This window comes from Corvus cornix, chromosome 17 (genome assembly GCF_000738735.6).
Source record: "Corvus cornix cornix isolate S_Up_H32 chromosome 17, ASM73873v5, whole genome shotgun sequence".
In the NCBI taxonomy this organism is placed as follows: domain Eukaryota; kingdom Metazoa; phylum Chordata; class Aves; order Passeriformes; family Corvidae; genus Corvus; species Corvus cornix.
In genome coordinates this window covers 3,062,182-3,077,441 of record NC_046346.1, presented here as the reverse complement: position 1 = coordinate 3,077,441, position 15,260 = coordinate 3,062,182, and the positions used below count along the sequence as shown (strand labels likewise).

At 48.9% G+C, this 15,260-nt stretch overlaps 1 protein-coding gene across 4 annotated transcripts in view; it reads left to right on the top strand.

Moving 5' to 3' along the window:
* The window catches only part of COL5A1 (collagen type V alpha 1 chain), a 133,612-nt gene extending 118,637 nt beyond the window's left edge, over positions 1 to 14,975 (top strand). For 3 of the 4 annotated variants that reach the window (XM_039561503.1, XM_039561501.1, XM_039561504.1), the window contains 9 exons: positions 404 to 511; positions 977 to 1,030; positions 1,617 to 1,652; positions 2,400 to 2,453; positions 2,799 to 3,057; positions 3,409 to 3,521; positions 5,418 to 5,486; positions 9,665 to 9,898; positions 12,039 to 14,975. In XM_039561503.1, the coding sequence (XP_039417437.1) occupies positions 404 to 511; positions 977 to 1,030; positions 1,617 to 1,652; positions 2,400 to 2,453; positions 2,799 to 3,057; positions 3,409 to 3,521; positions 5,418 to 5,486; positions 9,665 to 9,898; positions 12,039 to 12,185 (1,074 nt within the window). In that variant the 3' untranslated portion in view covers positions 12,186 to 14,975. Of the gene's footprint in view, positions 1 to 403; positions 512 to 976; positions 1,031 to 1,616; positions 1,653 to 2,399; positions 2,454 to 2,798; positions 3,058 to 3,408; positions 3,522 to 5,417; positions 5,487 to 5,541; positions 5,611 to 9,664; positions 9,899 to 12,038 lie in introns of all 4 variants that reach the window. The other variant, XM_039561502.1, reaches the window with a different exon arrangement.
* Positions 14,976 to 15,260: the final 285 nt, after the last annotated feature.

The following is a 15,260-nucleotide window of genomic DNA, read 5'->3' as shown; positions in this document are numbered from 1 at the left end:
CCCCAGTGACAGCTTCAGGGGAGAGCTGGAGCGCTCTGAGTGCGCCCCAAGGAGCTCTGCTGTGGGTCCGTGTGGAGGTGCAGAGCCCTGGCCTGTTTTAGGGTGTGATTCTCCACCCTATAAACATTTCTGCCATATATGTGTGTGTGTGTATATATATATATATATATATATTTCTATAACCCCAGGGAATGAGCAGCTGCTCCAGTGCAGAGGTTCTTTCTATATTTGTAACATTTTCTGCTGCAAAAATCTCCTGTTTTGCTCCACTTTGCCATTTCCACGTGTCAGGGATTGCTATAAACTCCTCTCACACCTCGCTCAGACATTTGGGGTTGGATCTAGAGATGTCTTTTCTCTCTCCAGTCAGGAATCCTAATTAACAGCTGCTGTTTTCCCCCAGGGTCACCCAGGTTTAATTGGTCTTATTGGCCCACCCGGAGAGCAGGGAGAAAAGGGTGACAGAGGTCTCCCAGGCCCCCAGGGCTCAGCAGGACCCAAAGGAGAACAGGTAAATATTCCAGAAAACCTTCCTGGAATGTGCTCTGGAGCATTGCACCCTCGAGGAGGTGCAGCACAGCAGAGATGGGCAGCCCTGGCAGGAGATCCTTGCCAGTTTTTGAGGGATATTTTCTGTGTTAATGTGGTTTGTTCTACGTGTGAAGTATGGATCTGCTCCAAAACGACCCATTTTTGTGGGAAGCAGATTCTCAAGGGTCCTATGAAAGAGTTGAATAAACTTGGAGGGATGGTGCCATTAAATATTCATCTAAAGGGCTGATTTTAAAAAGTGTGAGCCTAAATGAGATGGGAAATTCCTTATCCATGTTCTTGTCTGGATTTAAAAACCAGATAAACCTCCAGACTGGAATGGAATGGAATCCTCCAAAACTGGGTTGTCACCTGTGAGCAGGGGTTGGATGTGGGGTTTTAGGCCAGAATTGCAAATCAAGATTGTTTTGCTGTTATCTTTTAGGGTATCACAGGTCCTTCTGGACCCATCGGACCTCCAGGGCCCCCAGGATTACCGGTAGGTGACAAGGAATGATCTTGGAATTCCTTGGGAACTGCACAGGCCCTCAGGAGCCACTTTGGTGCTGCCAGGAATGCCCAGGACAGCCCTGGCTGCAGGAGGATGTTGGTCACAATTAAAACCACTTGGATGAGTTCCAGGAGTGCTGGAAGCGATGTGGGAGATGGGCACAGGGAAATCATCCCACCCTGTTTCCCTCCCCTTTTCTTTTGGAGTATCTACAATCCCACAGTGATTTATTGCCCTTTTTGCTAGTTTTGATCACTTTTTTGGATGCCCAAAGGCCTCATGCTGCACCCTGGGGTGCCCAGCTGGGTGTCCTGAGCATGGAGCCAGGATCAGCCCCACATTCCAGGAATCACCCAGCAGCTTTCCCAGTCCTCACTGGGACAGGAGCATGGAGCACAGATTGCTCTGACACAAATGCTTTTTGTCTGATGGCAAATAAAAGCAACACCCAGCTCAAATGGATGGGGGAATGGAAATAGGGAGTGAATGTTTTAAAAATTCCCTTTCTGTGTGAGGAGAGCCTGAATTCTCTGCTTGGAAATGAACTGACTCCTTTCTGTGTTTCTCTCCACAGGGTCCACCTGGTCCCAAAGGTGCTAAAGGCTCATCAGTGAGTACAGACACAGCTAAAGGAAGAGGTTAAGGGGTTTTTATTGAGCGTAGGACACGCTGGGACTCCCCTCATCAGTGGAATTAAGGCAATTAGCAGAGAGGACTTAGCAATCTCTGCTTTTCCAGGCTGCCTAAGCCCAGGAGTGATAATTGGGAAAGGTTTCTGTGCCACCACTGCACTTCCCTGAAGAGCAGAGCAGCAGAGATGACAAGGAGCAGTCCAGTGCTTAGTCCCGAGGAGAAAAGCTGCTGCTGGGGAGTGGAGGGGATTAAAAATAGCCCATGAAAAGCAGGAGGTGGGAAGCTGGGAAGGGAAGAACTTGGTGAGGAATGAGACTTTGGAACTTCGTGGCGCAGACCTCCTGTGCAGGCAGCTAAAAATTCCTCTTTTGGGCAACTTTTTAGTGTCTTTCTGCCATCCAGAAGTTGATGTTTTATTAATTTGAAGATTTTATTTGACTTGTAAAACTGTTGGATTGGTTGGGAGAGTTAAAGGTTTTATGCATTTTATGCATTCTGTAGGAAGCATAAGAAAAATTTGACTGTACTCCAGGTGTTTGATCTTCTCTTTTACCTAAACACCAAAACTACCAATTTTGTGGGGGGTGGTGGGTACAGGGAGACTCCTCTTGTGTGCCTGACAGGACAAAAATGAAGCTTTAGCCACAGTTTTAATGTTTGGGATGTGACAAAAATAACAGGTGAATTCTCCTAACTCCTGGTTTTCCCTTGTTTTTCCACCCAGGGTCCCACAGGTCCAAAGGGTGAATCTGGTCTTCCTGGGCCCCCAGGGCCTCCTGTAAGTAGAACTCATAAAGTGAAGCATGAAAGGAGGTTCAGACTTCAAGGGTGCTGGAATTTGGGAAGCAGACAACCTCTGGACAAAGATTCCTTGCCAATCCTAGCAATGGATTGGAATCTCCTGAGACGCTGGGGGAGAAAGCAGGGTGGGAAGGGAGGAGCTGTTAATGGGAAGAGGACAAGGGAAGGTGGAAAATGTTGAATCCAGAGGTTTTATCAGCACCATCCATGGGTGTTTTCCATGTCCAGTATGTATTTTGGGATATTGCTGCTTTATCCATCTCTTTGTCCTTTTCCCAATGGAATGAGAAGTTGTTTCTGGTTTCTCCTCCCCACTCATCAGGGTCCTCCTGGAGAAGTCATCCAGCCCCTGCCCATCCAGGCATCCAAGAGGACCAGGAGGAACATTGATGCCAGCCAGCTGCTGGACGACGGGAACGCCGACAACTACATGGACTATGCCGACGGCATGGAGGAGATCTTCGGCTCCCTGAACTCCTTGAAACTGGAAATTGAGCAGATGAAGCATCCCTTGGGCACTCAGCACAACCCAGCACGGACCTGCAAGGACCTGCAGCTCTGCCACCCTGATTTCCCAGACGGTGTGTCCTGGGATAGAGGGAATGGGGGGAACTCGGGGGCTTTTCCAGCTCCACACAGCGGTGAGGGTGGGAAGAGGTGTAGTCTGGGGAATCCATGGGGAATGTGGCTGGTGGAGAAGGAATATATAGAGTTGGACTGGATATCATTGGACAGCCCTTCCAGCTGAAATGTTCTGTTCTAAAAGTGGGGATATGGGATGAAAAATGTTCTTTAGCTGGCACCAGAACATGACCAGTTCTCAAAAAACTCCATATAAATAATAACCCATGAGAGATGAAACATCCCAGGTGAGGAGGTTGCTGAAGTGCCCTCTGTCCTGAGCCTTTCTTCCCTTCTCTTCCCTCATCCAGGTGAATACTGGGTTGATCCCAACCAAGGATGTTCCAGGGACTCTTTCAAAGTTTACTGTAATTTCACGGCTGGTGGAGAGACCTGCATCTTCCCTGATAAGAAATCTGAAGGAGTAAGTCCACACCACCTTTGCTTTCCCCCTCTTTCCTGGTGATTAGGTGGTTTTCTGATATGAATATTCATAGACAGCCAATTTCAGGAGGATTGAAGAGCAGCGAGGAAGGATCAAAGATTCAGAACGTTCCTTTGTTACACAACATTACCTTCTAAAATAACACAGAATACGTTGGCAAAGTCAGATTTAAACTGGGATTTGGGACAAACCTCTGATGATTTCCCAGGCATAATCAATGCAAAAAACTTAATTTTTTGAACTTTGCTGTCCAAGGCAGGGGTGTGTGTTGGTGCAGGATTTGGGGGCTCTGTTGATCTCATTCCTGGTGTCCCCTCCCACAGCCCTGCTCCACTGCCTGCATACCCAAGCAGCACTGATCCCCCTCCCCTCCCTCCTGTGTCTCCAGGCAGAGCAGATAAATGTTTACCTCCTGTCATTTTTCCTGCTGTTTCTTGTGGGTAAATGATCCTAAATGATTGCGAGGAGGCTCCGAGCTCTCCCTGGCACCGCTGCACAAGGTTGATGAAGTTCCTTGTGTAATGATGCTCTCAGCTCAGCCATACCCATCATTTTTGTCCTGTATCCCTGCACTCTGTTTTCCAGAGCTGCTCTTCCCGCTGCCTGGGGACCAGCTCTGGCACTGGCCAAGCAGAAACACAACGATTCAGCCTGGGGGAGCTGTGCCAGTGTCACAGTTGTGCTCCAGCTGTGACAAAGCGGAGCTGTTCTCCTGCTGAATTTCATCCACCAGAAATGTGTGTCAGCACAGGGCAAATCCCACGCAACATCAATTCTCCCTGAGTTTTTCTTGGGGCTGTTTGAAGCGGAGATGGATTTCCTCTTCCTTTGCATCACTGTGCTGTGTTTCTCCTCAAAATCTGACAGCTCAAAAAGCAGAGTCTGGCCATGATCTTGCAGGGGCTTGAGCTCCTGCTGGGCTGGTTCTGTGAGGGGCTCTCTGGAGCTGCAGCACTCCTCAAATACAAATTCAGTGCTGGGATCCATAAGAAAAAGCTTTTCCCATCCAAAGGGATGCAAACAGCGACCACCCCAGCCCTGGGTGGTGGCTGAGCAGGTTTGGGATGATCCACAGCAGAGTTTCAGCCGTGGCTCCTCTCAGCTCATCCCTCACCCAGCACAAACACTCGGATTTGCTCTGCAGTTCTCGTGCTGGGAAGGGAAGGACAATCCCCTGCAGGCACCTGCAGCTGGGCTGTTGTTTTTGGAGAGATTTGCAGCACAAATGAGGGGGATGTGGGAGGCTGAGGGAGCAGCCACGCTCCTTCCTTGAGCTCTGACTCAAAAAAAGCTGCTTCAGCTGCTGAGCTGGGGCTGCCATAAGGGTGCTCTGATGGCTCATTCCTTGTCCAGCTCACCCCCTGGCTCTCTCTGGATGGAGCTCCATCCCGAGTGTCCAGCACTGTCTGTGCTGCACCTCAAACACAGCAGGCAGGCAGAAGCTTCTCCTTAATCACATCCTTTGCCTTTCCCAGCCCCACAGCGCCTGGATTTGGCATTAGAGAGGCACCAGGCTTCTCCAGCACCAGCACTGCCCTCCACATGAAGATCAATGCACCTTTTCCCATCCGTGCTTCTTTCTTCCCTCTCTGTCTTTCCTTTTAATTTTCCTGCCACTGCTGGATTTGCATCCCAAGTTTCTAGGAGGCAGAGATAGCCCTCAGCAAAGGAGGCTGGTGCCAGAGCAGCACCGCTCCATCTCCTCTGCTTCAGAGCTACCTCCTGCTCTCCTTACTGACGTATAAAGATAAAAAAACCATTTTGAAAGCAAGTTGGACAGTTTCAATAGGACATGCAGCCTCTGGAATGAATGTAACCTTTTTAATTTTGTTTTTTTTTTCTTTCTCTCTTCCCTCCTTGCTCTCCACAAACTAGGCTAGAATTACTTCCTGGCCCAAGGAAAACCCAGGCTCGTGGTTCAGTGAATTCAAGCGCGGTAAACTGGTAAGATGCATCCTGGTGCTTTCTGTTTCCTTTAACCCCCTGTCATATTTTACAGAGTAAAATGGCTCGTTGGCCCAAAGAACAGCCTTCCACATGGTATAGTCAATACAAGCGGGGGTCCTTGGTAAGTGGCTAACCCTGGCCCTGAATCAGAGCTTGTCACCTGCTTTGGTATGGCCACACTGCTGCCCTCTGCATGCTGGACTAATCCCCCTCCCAGGCACATGGAAATGTTTAAGGTGGAATCCTGAGAGAGACCCCAAACCCGCCAGAGGTGCTTCTGTCCACTCTGCCTGACTGGGAACTTGGGAGCAGGGGCTGAGCTTTGCCCTGTGTTAGAAAGGGACACGGGGATGTCCTGGGGGACCCTGGGGCAGCTTTGTCATCACAGAGCTCTGCAGGAGTGCTCCACCCCGCAGGGAGTGCTCCACCCCACTGGGAATGCTCTTGCTGTCTCCTCATTAGTCCCCATTTTGGGTTGTCCCCATTTTGGGTGTCCCCACATTGCTGTCCCCCAGCAGTGCAGCCTTACCCCAAGAGCTGAGAGATCCCCAAAATGATGTTCCAGCCCAGAGCTGGGCACGGTGCTGTCACCCACCCAGGGGGGATCTGCACGTCTCTGGCCTCTCTAGGACAGGTTTTCCCCAGAGGATGAATTTTGTCTCCCATATGGAGATGAGCCACAGTGGGGACTCCCATGCTGCCCCCAGAGCTTGGGGGACACAAAGTCATTTATTTAAAGGAAGATTTCCAGCCAAGCCTAGTGGAAAAGAATTGGACTGAATCACAATTAAGGATTTTTTTCAAGGGGGAAGAGCTGTTTTAAGGTCAAGCAGTGTTTGATGTCAGCAAGACACAAACCAGGAAAAGCTCTGGTTTCTTGTCCTGGAACAGGACACCCACATTGTGAGATCACTCCCACAGAGACCCAGTCCTGGGCAGGGATGTCAGATTTGTGTCTTAAGCCACAGGAATGTCCCCCTGGGGTATCAGTCCCGGTGGAATTAGTGGGATGCACATAACGAGCTCAGTCAAACCAGGAGAATTGGGGGACAGGCAAATATTCCATGGATATTCTCCTGCCCAGAGGGAGGAGATGCTCTGCTGTGTCCCACTGAGCTGTCCCCTCCCCAGGGCCAGGGGTTCCTGCAGTGCCCCAACTTCCACCTTAAAGGGCAAACAACCCAAGCCCTGCGTTGTTTCCCAGTCTGCCGCACTCCATCGCCACTAAAACACATCCTGCTCTGGTTCTGCCCTCGAGGAGGACACGGCTTCTGTGGCTTCTCTGCATCATCAAACCAGGCTGCAAAGTCAAGGCTTCAGCCTCGAGGCTCCTTGGAGGGCAGCTACTCATAGCTTAATTACAGAGCACTTCATCAGTTAATGTTCCAAGTACCTCCACTTCTCCCTCTCCCCTGCTTCCCTTTTTCCCAGCTCTGTTAGAGGCTCAGGTGCCTAGAGCTTAAGGCTTAGTCTTTTTTTAGATAAAACATTTCTGGTGCTACTTTGGAGCTCTTTGTTCCATCTTTTTGTGTTGTCATTTTCTTGCTTTTTCTTTTTTTTTTTTTTTTTTTTTTCCCTCTTTACCTGTCCTGCTTCTTCTATTTGGAAAAATAAAAAAGCCACCAGTATGTGGAAGCTCTACCTAAACAAACCACAAAACAGTCAAACACACAGGCCATGAAAGTTTTATTCATTTATTTATGTATTTATTATAAGATTAGCTCTGACTTTGCCTCAGTCAGTACCAGGAACCATGAGATTGGTAAATTAAGGAGACTATTTTTGCCTGTTGGATCCAAAATCAGCTGAAGTTTGTGTGTGGATGGGCAGAATGAAAAGGAGTTTGGGTTCCCCTCTGGGTGCAGCTCTGCTCCTGTTACTCCATGCAGATGGTCCCTGGTGTCTTGAGGGGCTGAGCCCACAGGGAACCCCAGAGCTGAGGGGAAGATTTCCGGTGCTGTCAGGGGCTCCATATAAATCCTGCAATTGCACAGCTGGGAAGATGCTGCCTTTCTTCTGGGGCCACCTGAAGTAAGAGGGTGCAGTCAATATGAAATACAACCAGAGCAGCTGGGTTTGATGCTCCCACACCAGCATTAATCAATGCCACAGAGCACTCGGAGCCAATTCCTTACTTTTCCTTGGGATGCAGCCGAGCTGTGTTCAGAGGGATAAGAGGCCTGCAGATGTTTTCTCTGCTTCCCTTCTGTGTGTGTTACACACAATTCCCAGCAGCTCTAATGAGGCCTGCCTCCCATCCCATCCCATCCCATCCCATCCCATCCCATCCCATCCCATCCCATTATTCCTCCCAGCCATATGGCACCTGCCAGCACAGAGAAAAGAGGGAAGGATTGAATTTCCCAAAACTGAGCAAACATTGTGCACACAAGCAGCTCCCTGTGTCCCCATCTGCAACGCTGGGACAGGGCTTCACAAAATCTGCAGAGGCTGAACAACAAAAAACCCTTTAAGAAGCAGCCAGGCTTCAAAGCAAGCTCTGGTTTGAAATGAAACCAAGTAAGAGAAGGCCCTGCAGACCAGTAGGGCCATGCTGGGGGTGTGACAAGTTCTTGGCAGTTTTTGTCCCCCTCCTTCCACGTGCTGGTGGTTTTCTGGTAGCTCCTCCTGGCATGCGTGGCTTTCTCCTGGTCAGTCACATTTAACTCTCAGGAGGACAGTGCAGCAGCATCCTGACAACCGGTTGGTATCTTTATTTATTTGGATTATCTCTTTTTAATTCAGTGGTTTGTTGTGGTTATGAGTCTCTTCTACTGTTTGCAGCCTGCACCACAGCTCAAGGGTTCGTGGTACCTGGAGGAAATCCACGTTGCTTGGGTGCCTGTGTTTTCCTCCTGGTTGTTTCTAAAGTAACCCTAAGCCCCTCCAGGGCAGGAGCTTGGAGATGCCGCCTCAAACACAGCCAGTTCATCCCTGCAAAAGATCATTTTGTGGGCCATGAAAGTCCCACTGAGCCCTGAATCCTCCAAGTCCTGGGATTTTGTTTCAATAAACTCTCTTTGGTAGGGATTTTTTCCTGCACGGGAGAAAAAGGAGCCTGGTGGGCAGAATGGAGCAAATCCCAGCATGCAGGAGCAGCTCTGTGCTCGCAACAGGGCAGCAAATCCATTCTCCCTTTACCTGAGCCTGGCTTTTCCAACCAGGGCAGCCCCCAGTCCTTAGCAGCAGGGCCAGGATTGCTGCAGAGGGAGTGCAAAGATTGCTTCAAACCCCAGTGGTTGGTGCCCAGGAAAAATGAATAGGGAACATCCCAGGGTGTGCAGGACAAAGCACCCCCAGCAGTCAGAAATTCGTGTCAGACAGCACAGGAAAATAAAGCCCTGAACCCTCACAGGAATTCGCCTTCTCTCCACTTCAAAATCTGGAGAAATACACTCAATATTGGCTTAAACTAGAGACACATCCCCAAATTTCCACCCTCTTCTAACCAGGGCTGAAATCCCTTTTTTCCTGCCCTCCTTGGATATAATTTCTTTGCTCACACCAGGACCCCATCCAGCAGGAGAACAAAAAGTTCCTGGGGGAGCAGAGCAGTGTGTGCTGGTGTCACTGGTGTCCCCCAGAGCCCCCAGTCAGGAGCAGTGTGTGCTGGTGTCACTGGTGTCCCCCAGAGCCCCCAGTCAGGAGCAGTGTGTGCTGGTGTCACTGGTGTCCCTCAGACCCCCAGCTCAGGAGCAGTGTGTGCTGGTGTCACTGGTGTCCCTCAGACCCCCAGCTCAGGAGCAGTGTGTGCTGGTGGCACTGGTGTCCCTCAGAGCCCCCAGCTCAGGAGCAGTGTGTGCTGGTGGCACTGGTGTCCCCCAGAGCCCCCAGTCAGGAGCAGTGTGTGCTGGTGGCACTGGTGTCCCTCAGAGCCCCCAGTCAGGAGCAGTGTGTGCTGGTGTCACTGGTGTCCCTCAGAGCCCCCAGTCAGGAGCAGTGTGTGCTGGTGTCACTGGTGTCCCCCAGAGCCCCCAGTCAGGAGCAGTGTGTGCTGGTGGCACTGGTGTCCCTCAGAGCCCCCAGCTCAGGCAGTGTGTGCTGGTGGCACTGGTGTCCCTCAGAGCCCCCAGTCAGGAGCAGTGTGTGCTGGTGGCACTGGTGTCCCTCAGAGCCCCTGGCCATGTTTCCCTGTCCCTCACTGTCCAGTGTTGTCCCTTCTCCACCTCCCCCAGCTCTCCTACGTGGACTCGGACGGGAACCCCATCGGGGTGGTGCAGATGACCTTCCTGCGTCTCCTGAGCGCCTCGGCCCACCAGAACATCACCTACAACTGCTACCAGTCTGTGGCCTGGCACGATGCCACCACCAACAGCTACGACAAGGCCATCCGCTTCCTGGGCTCCAACGACGAGGAGATGTCCTTCGACAACAACCCCTACATCCGAGCCGCCCTCGACGGCTGCGCGGTATGTGGGTGCTCCTGGCTCTGGGGACACCCTGGGGGTACCTCTGTCCCCTCCCCTGCTTGTCCAGCACCATCTTCCCCAGAGCAGATCACCCCCAGATTTCCTGTGGTTGATGCAGTTGTCCTTAGCATGGGAGACATCAACTCGCTCTTCCCTAAGTTGGAAGTAAATGATTCCACGGGAATCCATGACCCTGCTTGAAGTCAGGGGAAGCTGCAGCATGTCCAGGAGTCAAATTAATCTGATTAATCCAATTAACCTGCCTAAAAACACTGCTTGCTTTTAAAAGCCTGCCCGTGCCGTTGCTCTTACCCAATTCCTCACACAGGGGAGGTGAGTGATGGCACCCAGTTGGGATGAACTTTGCAGGGTTTGATAAGAATCTCTTTTAGGGCTTCCAGGAAATCTTGGAGGCAAAGCAGGAAGGGTTTGGTTGCAATTTTTGTTTGTGCAGCCCCAGGAAGGCTCTGGGCTGTGCTGCTCATGGGGTGCACAAGCCACAATTTCCAAAGGTGCCACACATCCTCCCCTTTCTTCTAACTCCTCTATGGATGCTTGATTTTGGTTTAAACTCTGAAAAATCTGCCCTCAGGAGATAAAAATTTGGCAAAGCAGGTGCTGCCTGCATTTATTTTGAGCCCCAGCTTGCTGGTGTAAAAACATGCATAATTCCCACCCTCTGGAGCTGCAGAACTCAGAGCCCACGGGACAGAAAGATTGAGATGTTTGACAGGAAAAGCTCCCCACATAATTCGAGATTGAAATGCTTCTGTTCTGGCACAAACAGATTTTTTACTGATGGAGCAATGAGGAAAATCAGATTAGATCCTTTAACACATTCCTGGAGAGGGAAAGGGCATCCAGCCCCCTTCTGGGAACACTCAGGAGAAGTTTATCCTCGAGTTCTTCGTGTCTCCTGCTGGCATAGCATCCTTGGGAAAAAGGGCCTCCCCCTCCCTTCTCCTTCTGGATCTCAGGGGTGCTGGAGAGCCACGGGTTGCACGTTTTAAGGTGGACAAGTCTCCTGAAAACCTCTGCCTTTTAGGCAGATAAATTGGGTTAATCTGCTACCCTGGCAGATTGTGCTGCCCAAAGCACAGGCAGGATATTTGAGATTTACTTATTTATTTATTTAAAGGAGTTTGGGGTTTACAATAAATTCTCTCCATGGAAGGTGATTTTAATCTGACTCTTAGACCCACAAAAAGGCCGTTAGAAATTTAGAGAACTCCACCAGGAGCTGAGAGATGCTTTTGCTTCTTTTGTGGGAGGGAGTGCTACAACGCATTCACGTGCTTGGCTCGGCTGTGCTGCGTTAATGGTTGGACTCAATGGTCCTAAAGGTCTTTTCCATCCTAAATACTTCCAGGATTGAGCCCTACCCTGTGGAGATGAGGTTGGGCTGCCCCACACGGTGTTGCCACAGAGGTCCTGGTAGGACCAACTGTGTTGGAGGCTGCTGAAGCCAGAGGAGCTCCAGGGCTGATGTTCATCCCATTATTTGAAAATGTTTTTCCTGAACTTCCAGCCCTTTCCCAGTAGCTGTGCTCCAGCCTGTTCTTTTGAGACACAAAAATCACGGGGAAAGGCAGAGCCAAAAGCTGCTCCATAAATTCTCTGTTTGTGCAGCTTTGTTCTCCCTCGGGGGCACTTCTGCTCCTCTAATAATTATTTATATTTTGGAAAGAACCCCGTGGCCACCAGGCACGATAAAAAGACAGCAGCACCTTGTGAATTCCATCAAACTTTAAATGTGATCTTTTCACTAATACATTCAAATTAAATCGCTCCCATTTGCTCAACAAGCCAGGCGTGTCCTCGGGGAGGGAAAACAACCCTTCCACAGCCACAACAGGTTTCCCAGGCTCCCTTTCCAGCTTGGAAATGTGCTGGAGTAGAGTTGGAGTGTCATGATCTGCTTCTGCTCCAAGGTCTGGGCATCTCCCAGGGGTTTTTCAGCCGTCACCTGAGGGCTCGTGTGCTAAATGTGCAAATAAATTTGTGTTTGGGTGGTGGCGCCTCTGATTTGGGTCCAAAAATTCCTGGGAAAGATCAACAGCATATTCCCAGCAGAGTGGTGATTATTGAGCTGTGTCTTGGCTTGGAGGCATCCTCAGAGCTCCTCTTTCCCTCCCTCCAGGCAAGGAAGGGCTACCAGAAAACCATCCTGGAAATCAACACGCCCAAAGTGGAGCAGGTCCCCATAGTCGACATCATGTTCAATGACTTCGGAGAAGCAGCACAGAAATTTGGATTCGAGGTGGGACCAGCTTGCTTCCTGGGCTAAAAGAGCCACCTGAACCTAGTCTCCAAATGAGCAACCTCGTAACCTCATTGCGCCATTTAATTAAAAACAAAAAAAGAGAAAAAAGAAAACAAAAAAGAGAAAAAAAAGAATTCCTCGTCACGTGCACGGTCTGAAACTGGACAGCGATGGGTTATTATTTTGGTTTCCCCTCCCCCCCCCACTATTTTGTTGTGTCCCTGGTTTTGCCCAAATCCCTCCGTGCCCCCTCAGCCATTCCCAGGACGGATTTGGAATCTCATGACCGACAGCCACATGCGGAGACCTGGCCCTGTCCCTGCTGCCACCGCTGCTGCCCCGCGGCCACCGAGCTGAGCCCACCTCCAGCAAACTCCTCCTTCCTCCTCCTCCTCCTCCTCCTCTTCTCCTCGCCAGGAAGCGTTTGTTTGTTCCTAAGGGGAAAAAAAAAATACGGAAAAAACTTGAAATTCCTCACGTTCAGCTCGACGTTGAACTCCCGGCAGTCCTGGATCCGAAGCTCCTCGGAGAGGTTTTGTTGCCTTCCGCGAGGTTTGGATCAGCTCCAGCAAGGAGATGCCATGGCCAATTCCAGAATTTTCCGTGTCTCCTCCATTGAGTTTGCCTCGTTCCACGTTTTCCAAAGTGCTGACTCAAGGTCACACTGGGCATCTCTTTGCCATGTCTTAAAGGTGCTTCTATTTTTGTGTGTTTGTGAGTAAATATTTGTGTTGTATTTTATTTGAGATGTTGGAATGTTCCTGCCTTCAAACCATGCAAGTGACCTTGTCTGTATTAAAGCCACCCCATCCCAGCCAAGCTTCCACCTGGGAATGAAGACAGCAGCTTCTGTCCCCACTTCTGCCTCTTCCCAGCCCCAAACTGGGATCTGGAGGCCTTGGAATTACCCCCAGGATGAGGTGCAAACCAGCCCCCTGAGCCACAGATGCCTTTTGGAATGATTCCTTTCAAAATGAGGGAATTAAAGCCATTTTTTAACAAATTTCCTACAATCCCCTGATCTAAAAGCAGGATCTGCATTGAGACTCTGCCTTTTTATTCACTTGCTTAACACACGTATTTTAAATTAATTCTTTTTTTCCTTCAGCATTCCTTTAAAATGATAATAATTAAACCTGAATGCATTCCCAGTGGCAGATTCCAGTGGCAGGGGAAATCCATTTGTCCTCTCTGAATATCAAGTGTAAAGAAAAACACAAAAAATGAAGAAAGAAAAGGTGCTTTTTATAGTTATTTTTACATATCTCTGTGGTGCTATCTCTTTGATAAGTTCAACACAACACTGGGGATACCCTGCCACTGGCCAATCTCCCACTTGGCTTTTTTAGGCACTTTCAGGCAGATTTGGGCTGCTGATAAATGCATGGCACCTTCTTATCTCTTCTGTCCAAATCCTGCTCCTCTCCTTCCTTGGCCGGGCCTGTGTCGAAAAAAGCACTAAATGTGCTTCCAATTTTTTTTTTTCCATTCTTGTTTTTTGGTTTCCCCAAGGATATCCACACCTTTTCCCGGTGGGAAGCACAGCAGATTGTCCTCGGTGGCTGAATGTTTGTGGTGCTAATTTATGGAGATGTTGGGTGTCCTGAAGCCGTGGGGGTGCTGCCCACCCAGCAATCCCAGGAATTTGCAATTTTCCTGCTCTTCCCACTTTTTTTATTCCTTCCACGGCTCACAGCGTGCTGACACCCTCTTCTTTTGCCATTTCTTTTTCCTCCTCAGCCCTTTTCCTTCTTTAGGTCTCTCAGCTGGAAAATAATCATTGCAAGGTGGGGTTTTTTTTAATTATTATTATTATTCTTTGGCCTGGAGTATTCAGCTCAAGGGGGATTTTTCACCCCAAAGGAAAAGACATCACATTAACTGTGAAAAAAGCCTATATATGATGTCTTTTTCCCCCCTCCTGCCCAAATTGAGAGCAGCAGCATCCGAGGAAGGGAGGCAAAGCCGTGCTGGAGGGAGCGGCGATGCCAGCGGTGCTTTTTTAGGCCTGGAGGAGCCGTGTCCATCCCTCTCCCTTCTTCCCTTGTGCTCTCTCCTACTTAAGGGAATAAAAAACTCCAAAAGGTGCTACCCTAAAAACTGCAGACTCCGGCAGCAGAGCAGTGAAAAGGAATTTAGGATAATAAATAAGGAATTCAGCTTCTCAGTCACCTTGGCAACAGTGGGAAGGTTGGGAAAGGTCGCACATCCCAGCAAAGCCATATCCTGATATTTGTCCACACCTGTGTGTCTGCCCAGGTCATGGGATTCTGTTCTCAATTCATTCTCATCAAGGGAGCTTTTTCTTTTTTTTTTTTTTTTTTTTTTTTTCCCCCTTTGATTTCTCTGCTTGAAGAAGAAGAAAAAAAAAAAAAAAACAAAAAAAAGAATAAAAAATTCCTGTGTTGAATTCCACGGTGTTGTAATTGTACTGAGCTCCAAACTGTTCCGATCCTCCCCAGACCACTTAGCTACGGTATATTGCAATAAAATTACTACTTGTATTTGCAGACCTTCTTTTTGTGTAATTTTATTTCCCTCCTCCCCTTAATATATATTGACTTGAACAAATGTTGATAAGAAAAATAAAACCTATGGAAAAAAAAACCCCAAACTTTTAGTACATAAGGCCCTTTTTAAAATATAGTGTCAAATGCCATATTGTACATTTCTTCAAAGTCCAATAAACATGTCATAAAATTTAAGTGTAATGCCCATAAGAGCTATTTTTAAATATTTTAAACCTGTGTAATAAAGGAATAAATGTAATAGATTTTTTTTTTCAATAAATCAAGTTTACTGTTTCCACCTAAACCCCCGTGATGTGAATCTCTTCTTGGAGTTGATTGCAGCGGGATTTCCCCAGGACCCCTGTGCCCCGTGGAGCCCGAAAAGTTCATCAGAGGAGCAGTGGAAGTGCTCAAAGGTAAATAAATGCTGTAAAATACAATCCAAACCCATGGTGGGGAAAAATTCCAGGCCTGGAATCTTTTCTTTGTTTTTTTTTTTTTTCTCAGTGAGAAATTCCGGTGCAAAAATCCAACCTGGTTTTGGTGGCTGGGATCTGGAGGAGAAGATTGTGTGGCCACCAGCTCTGCA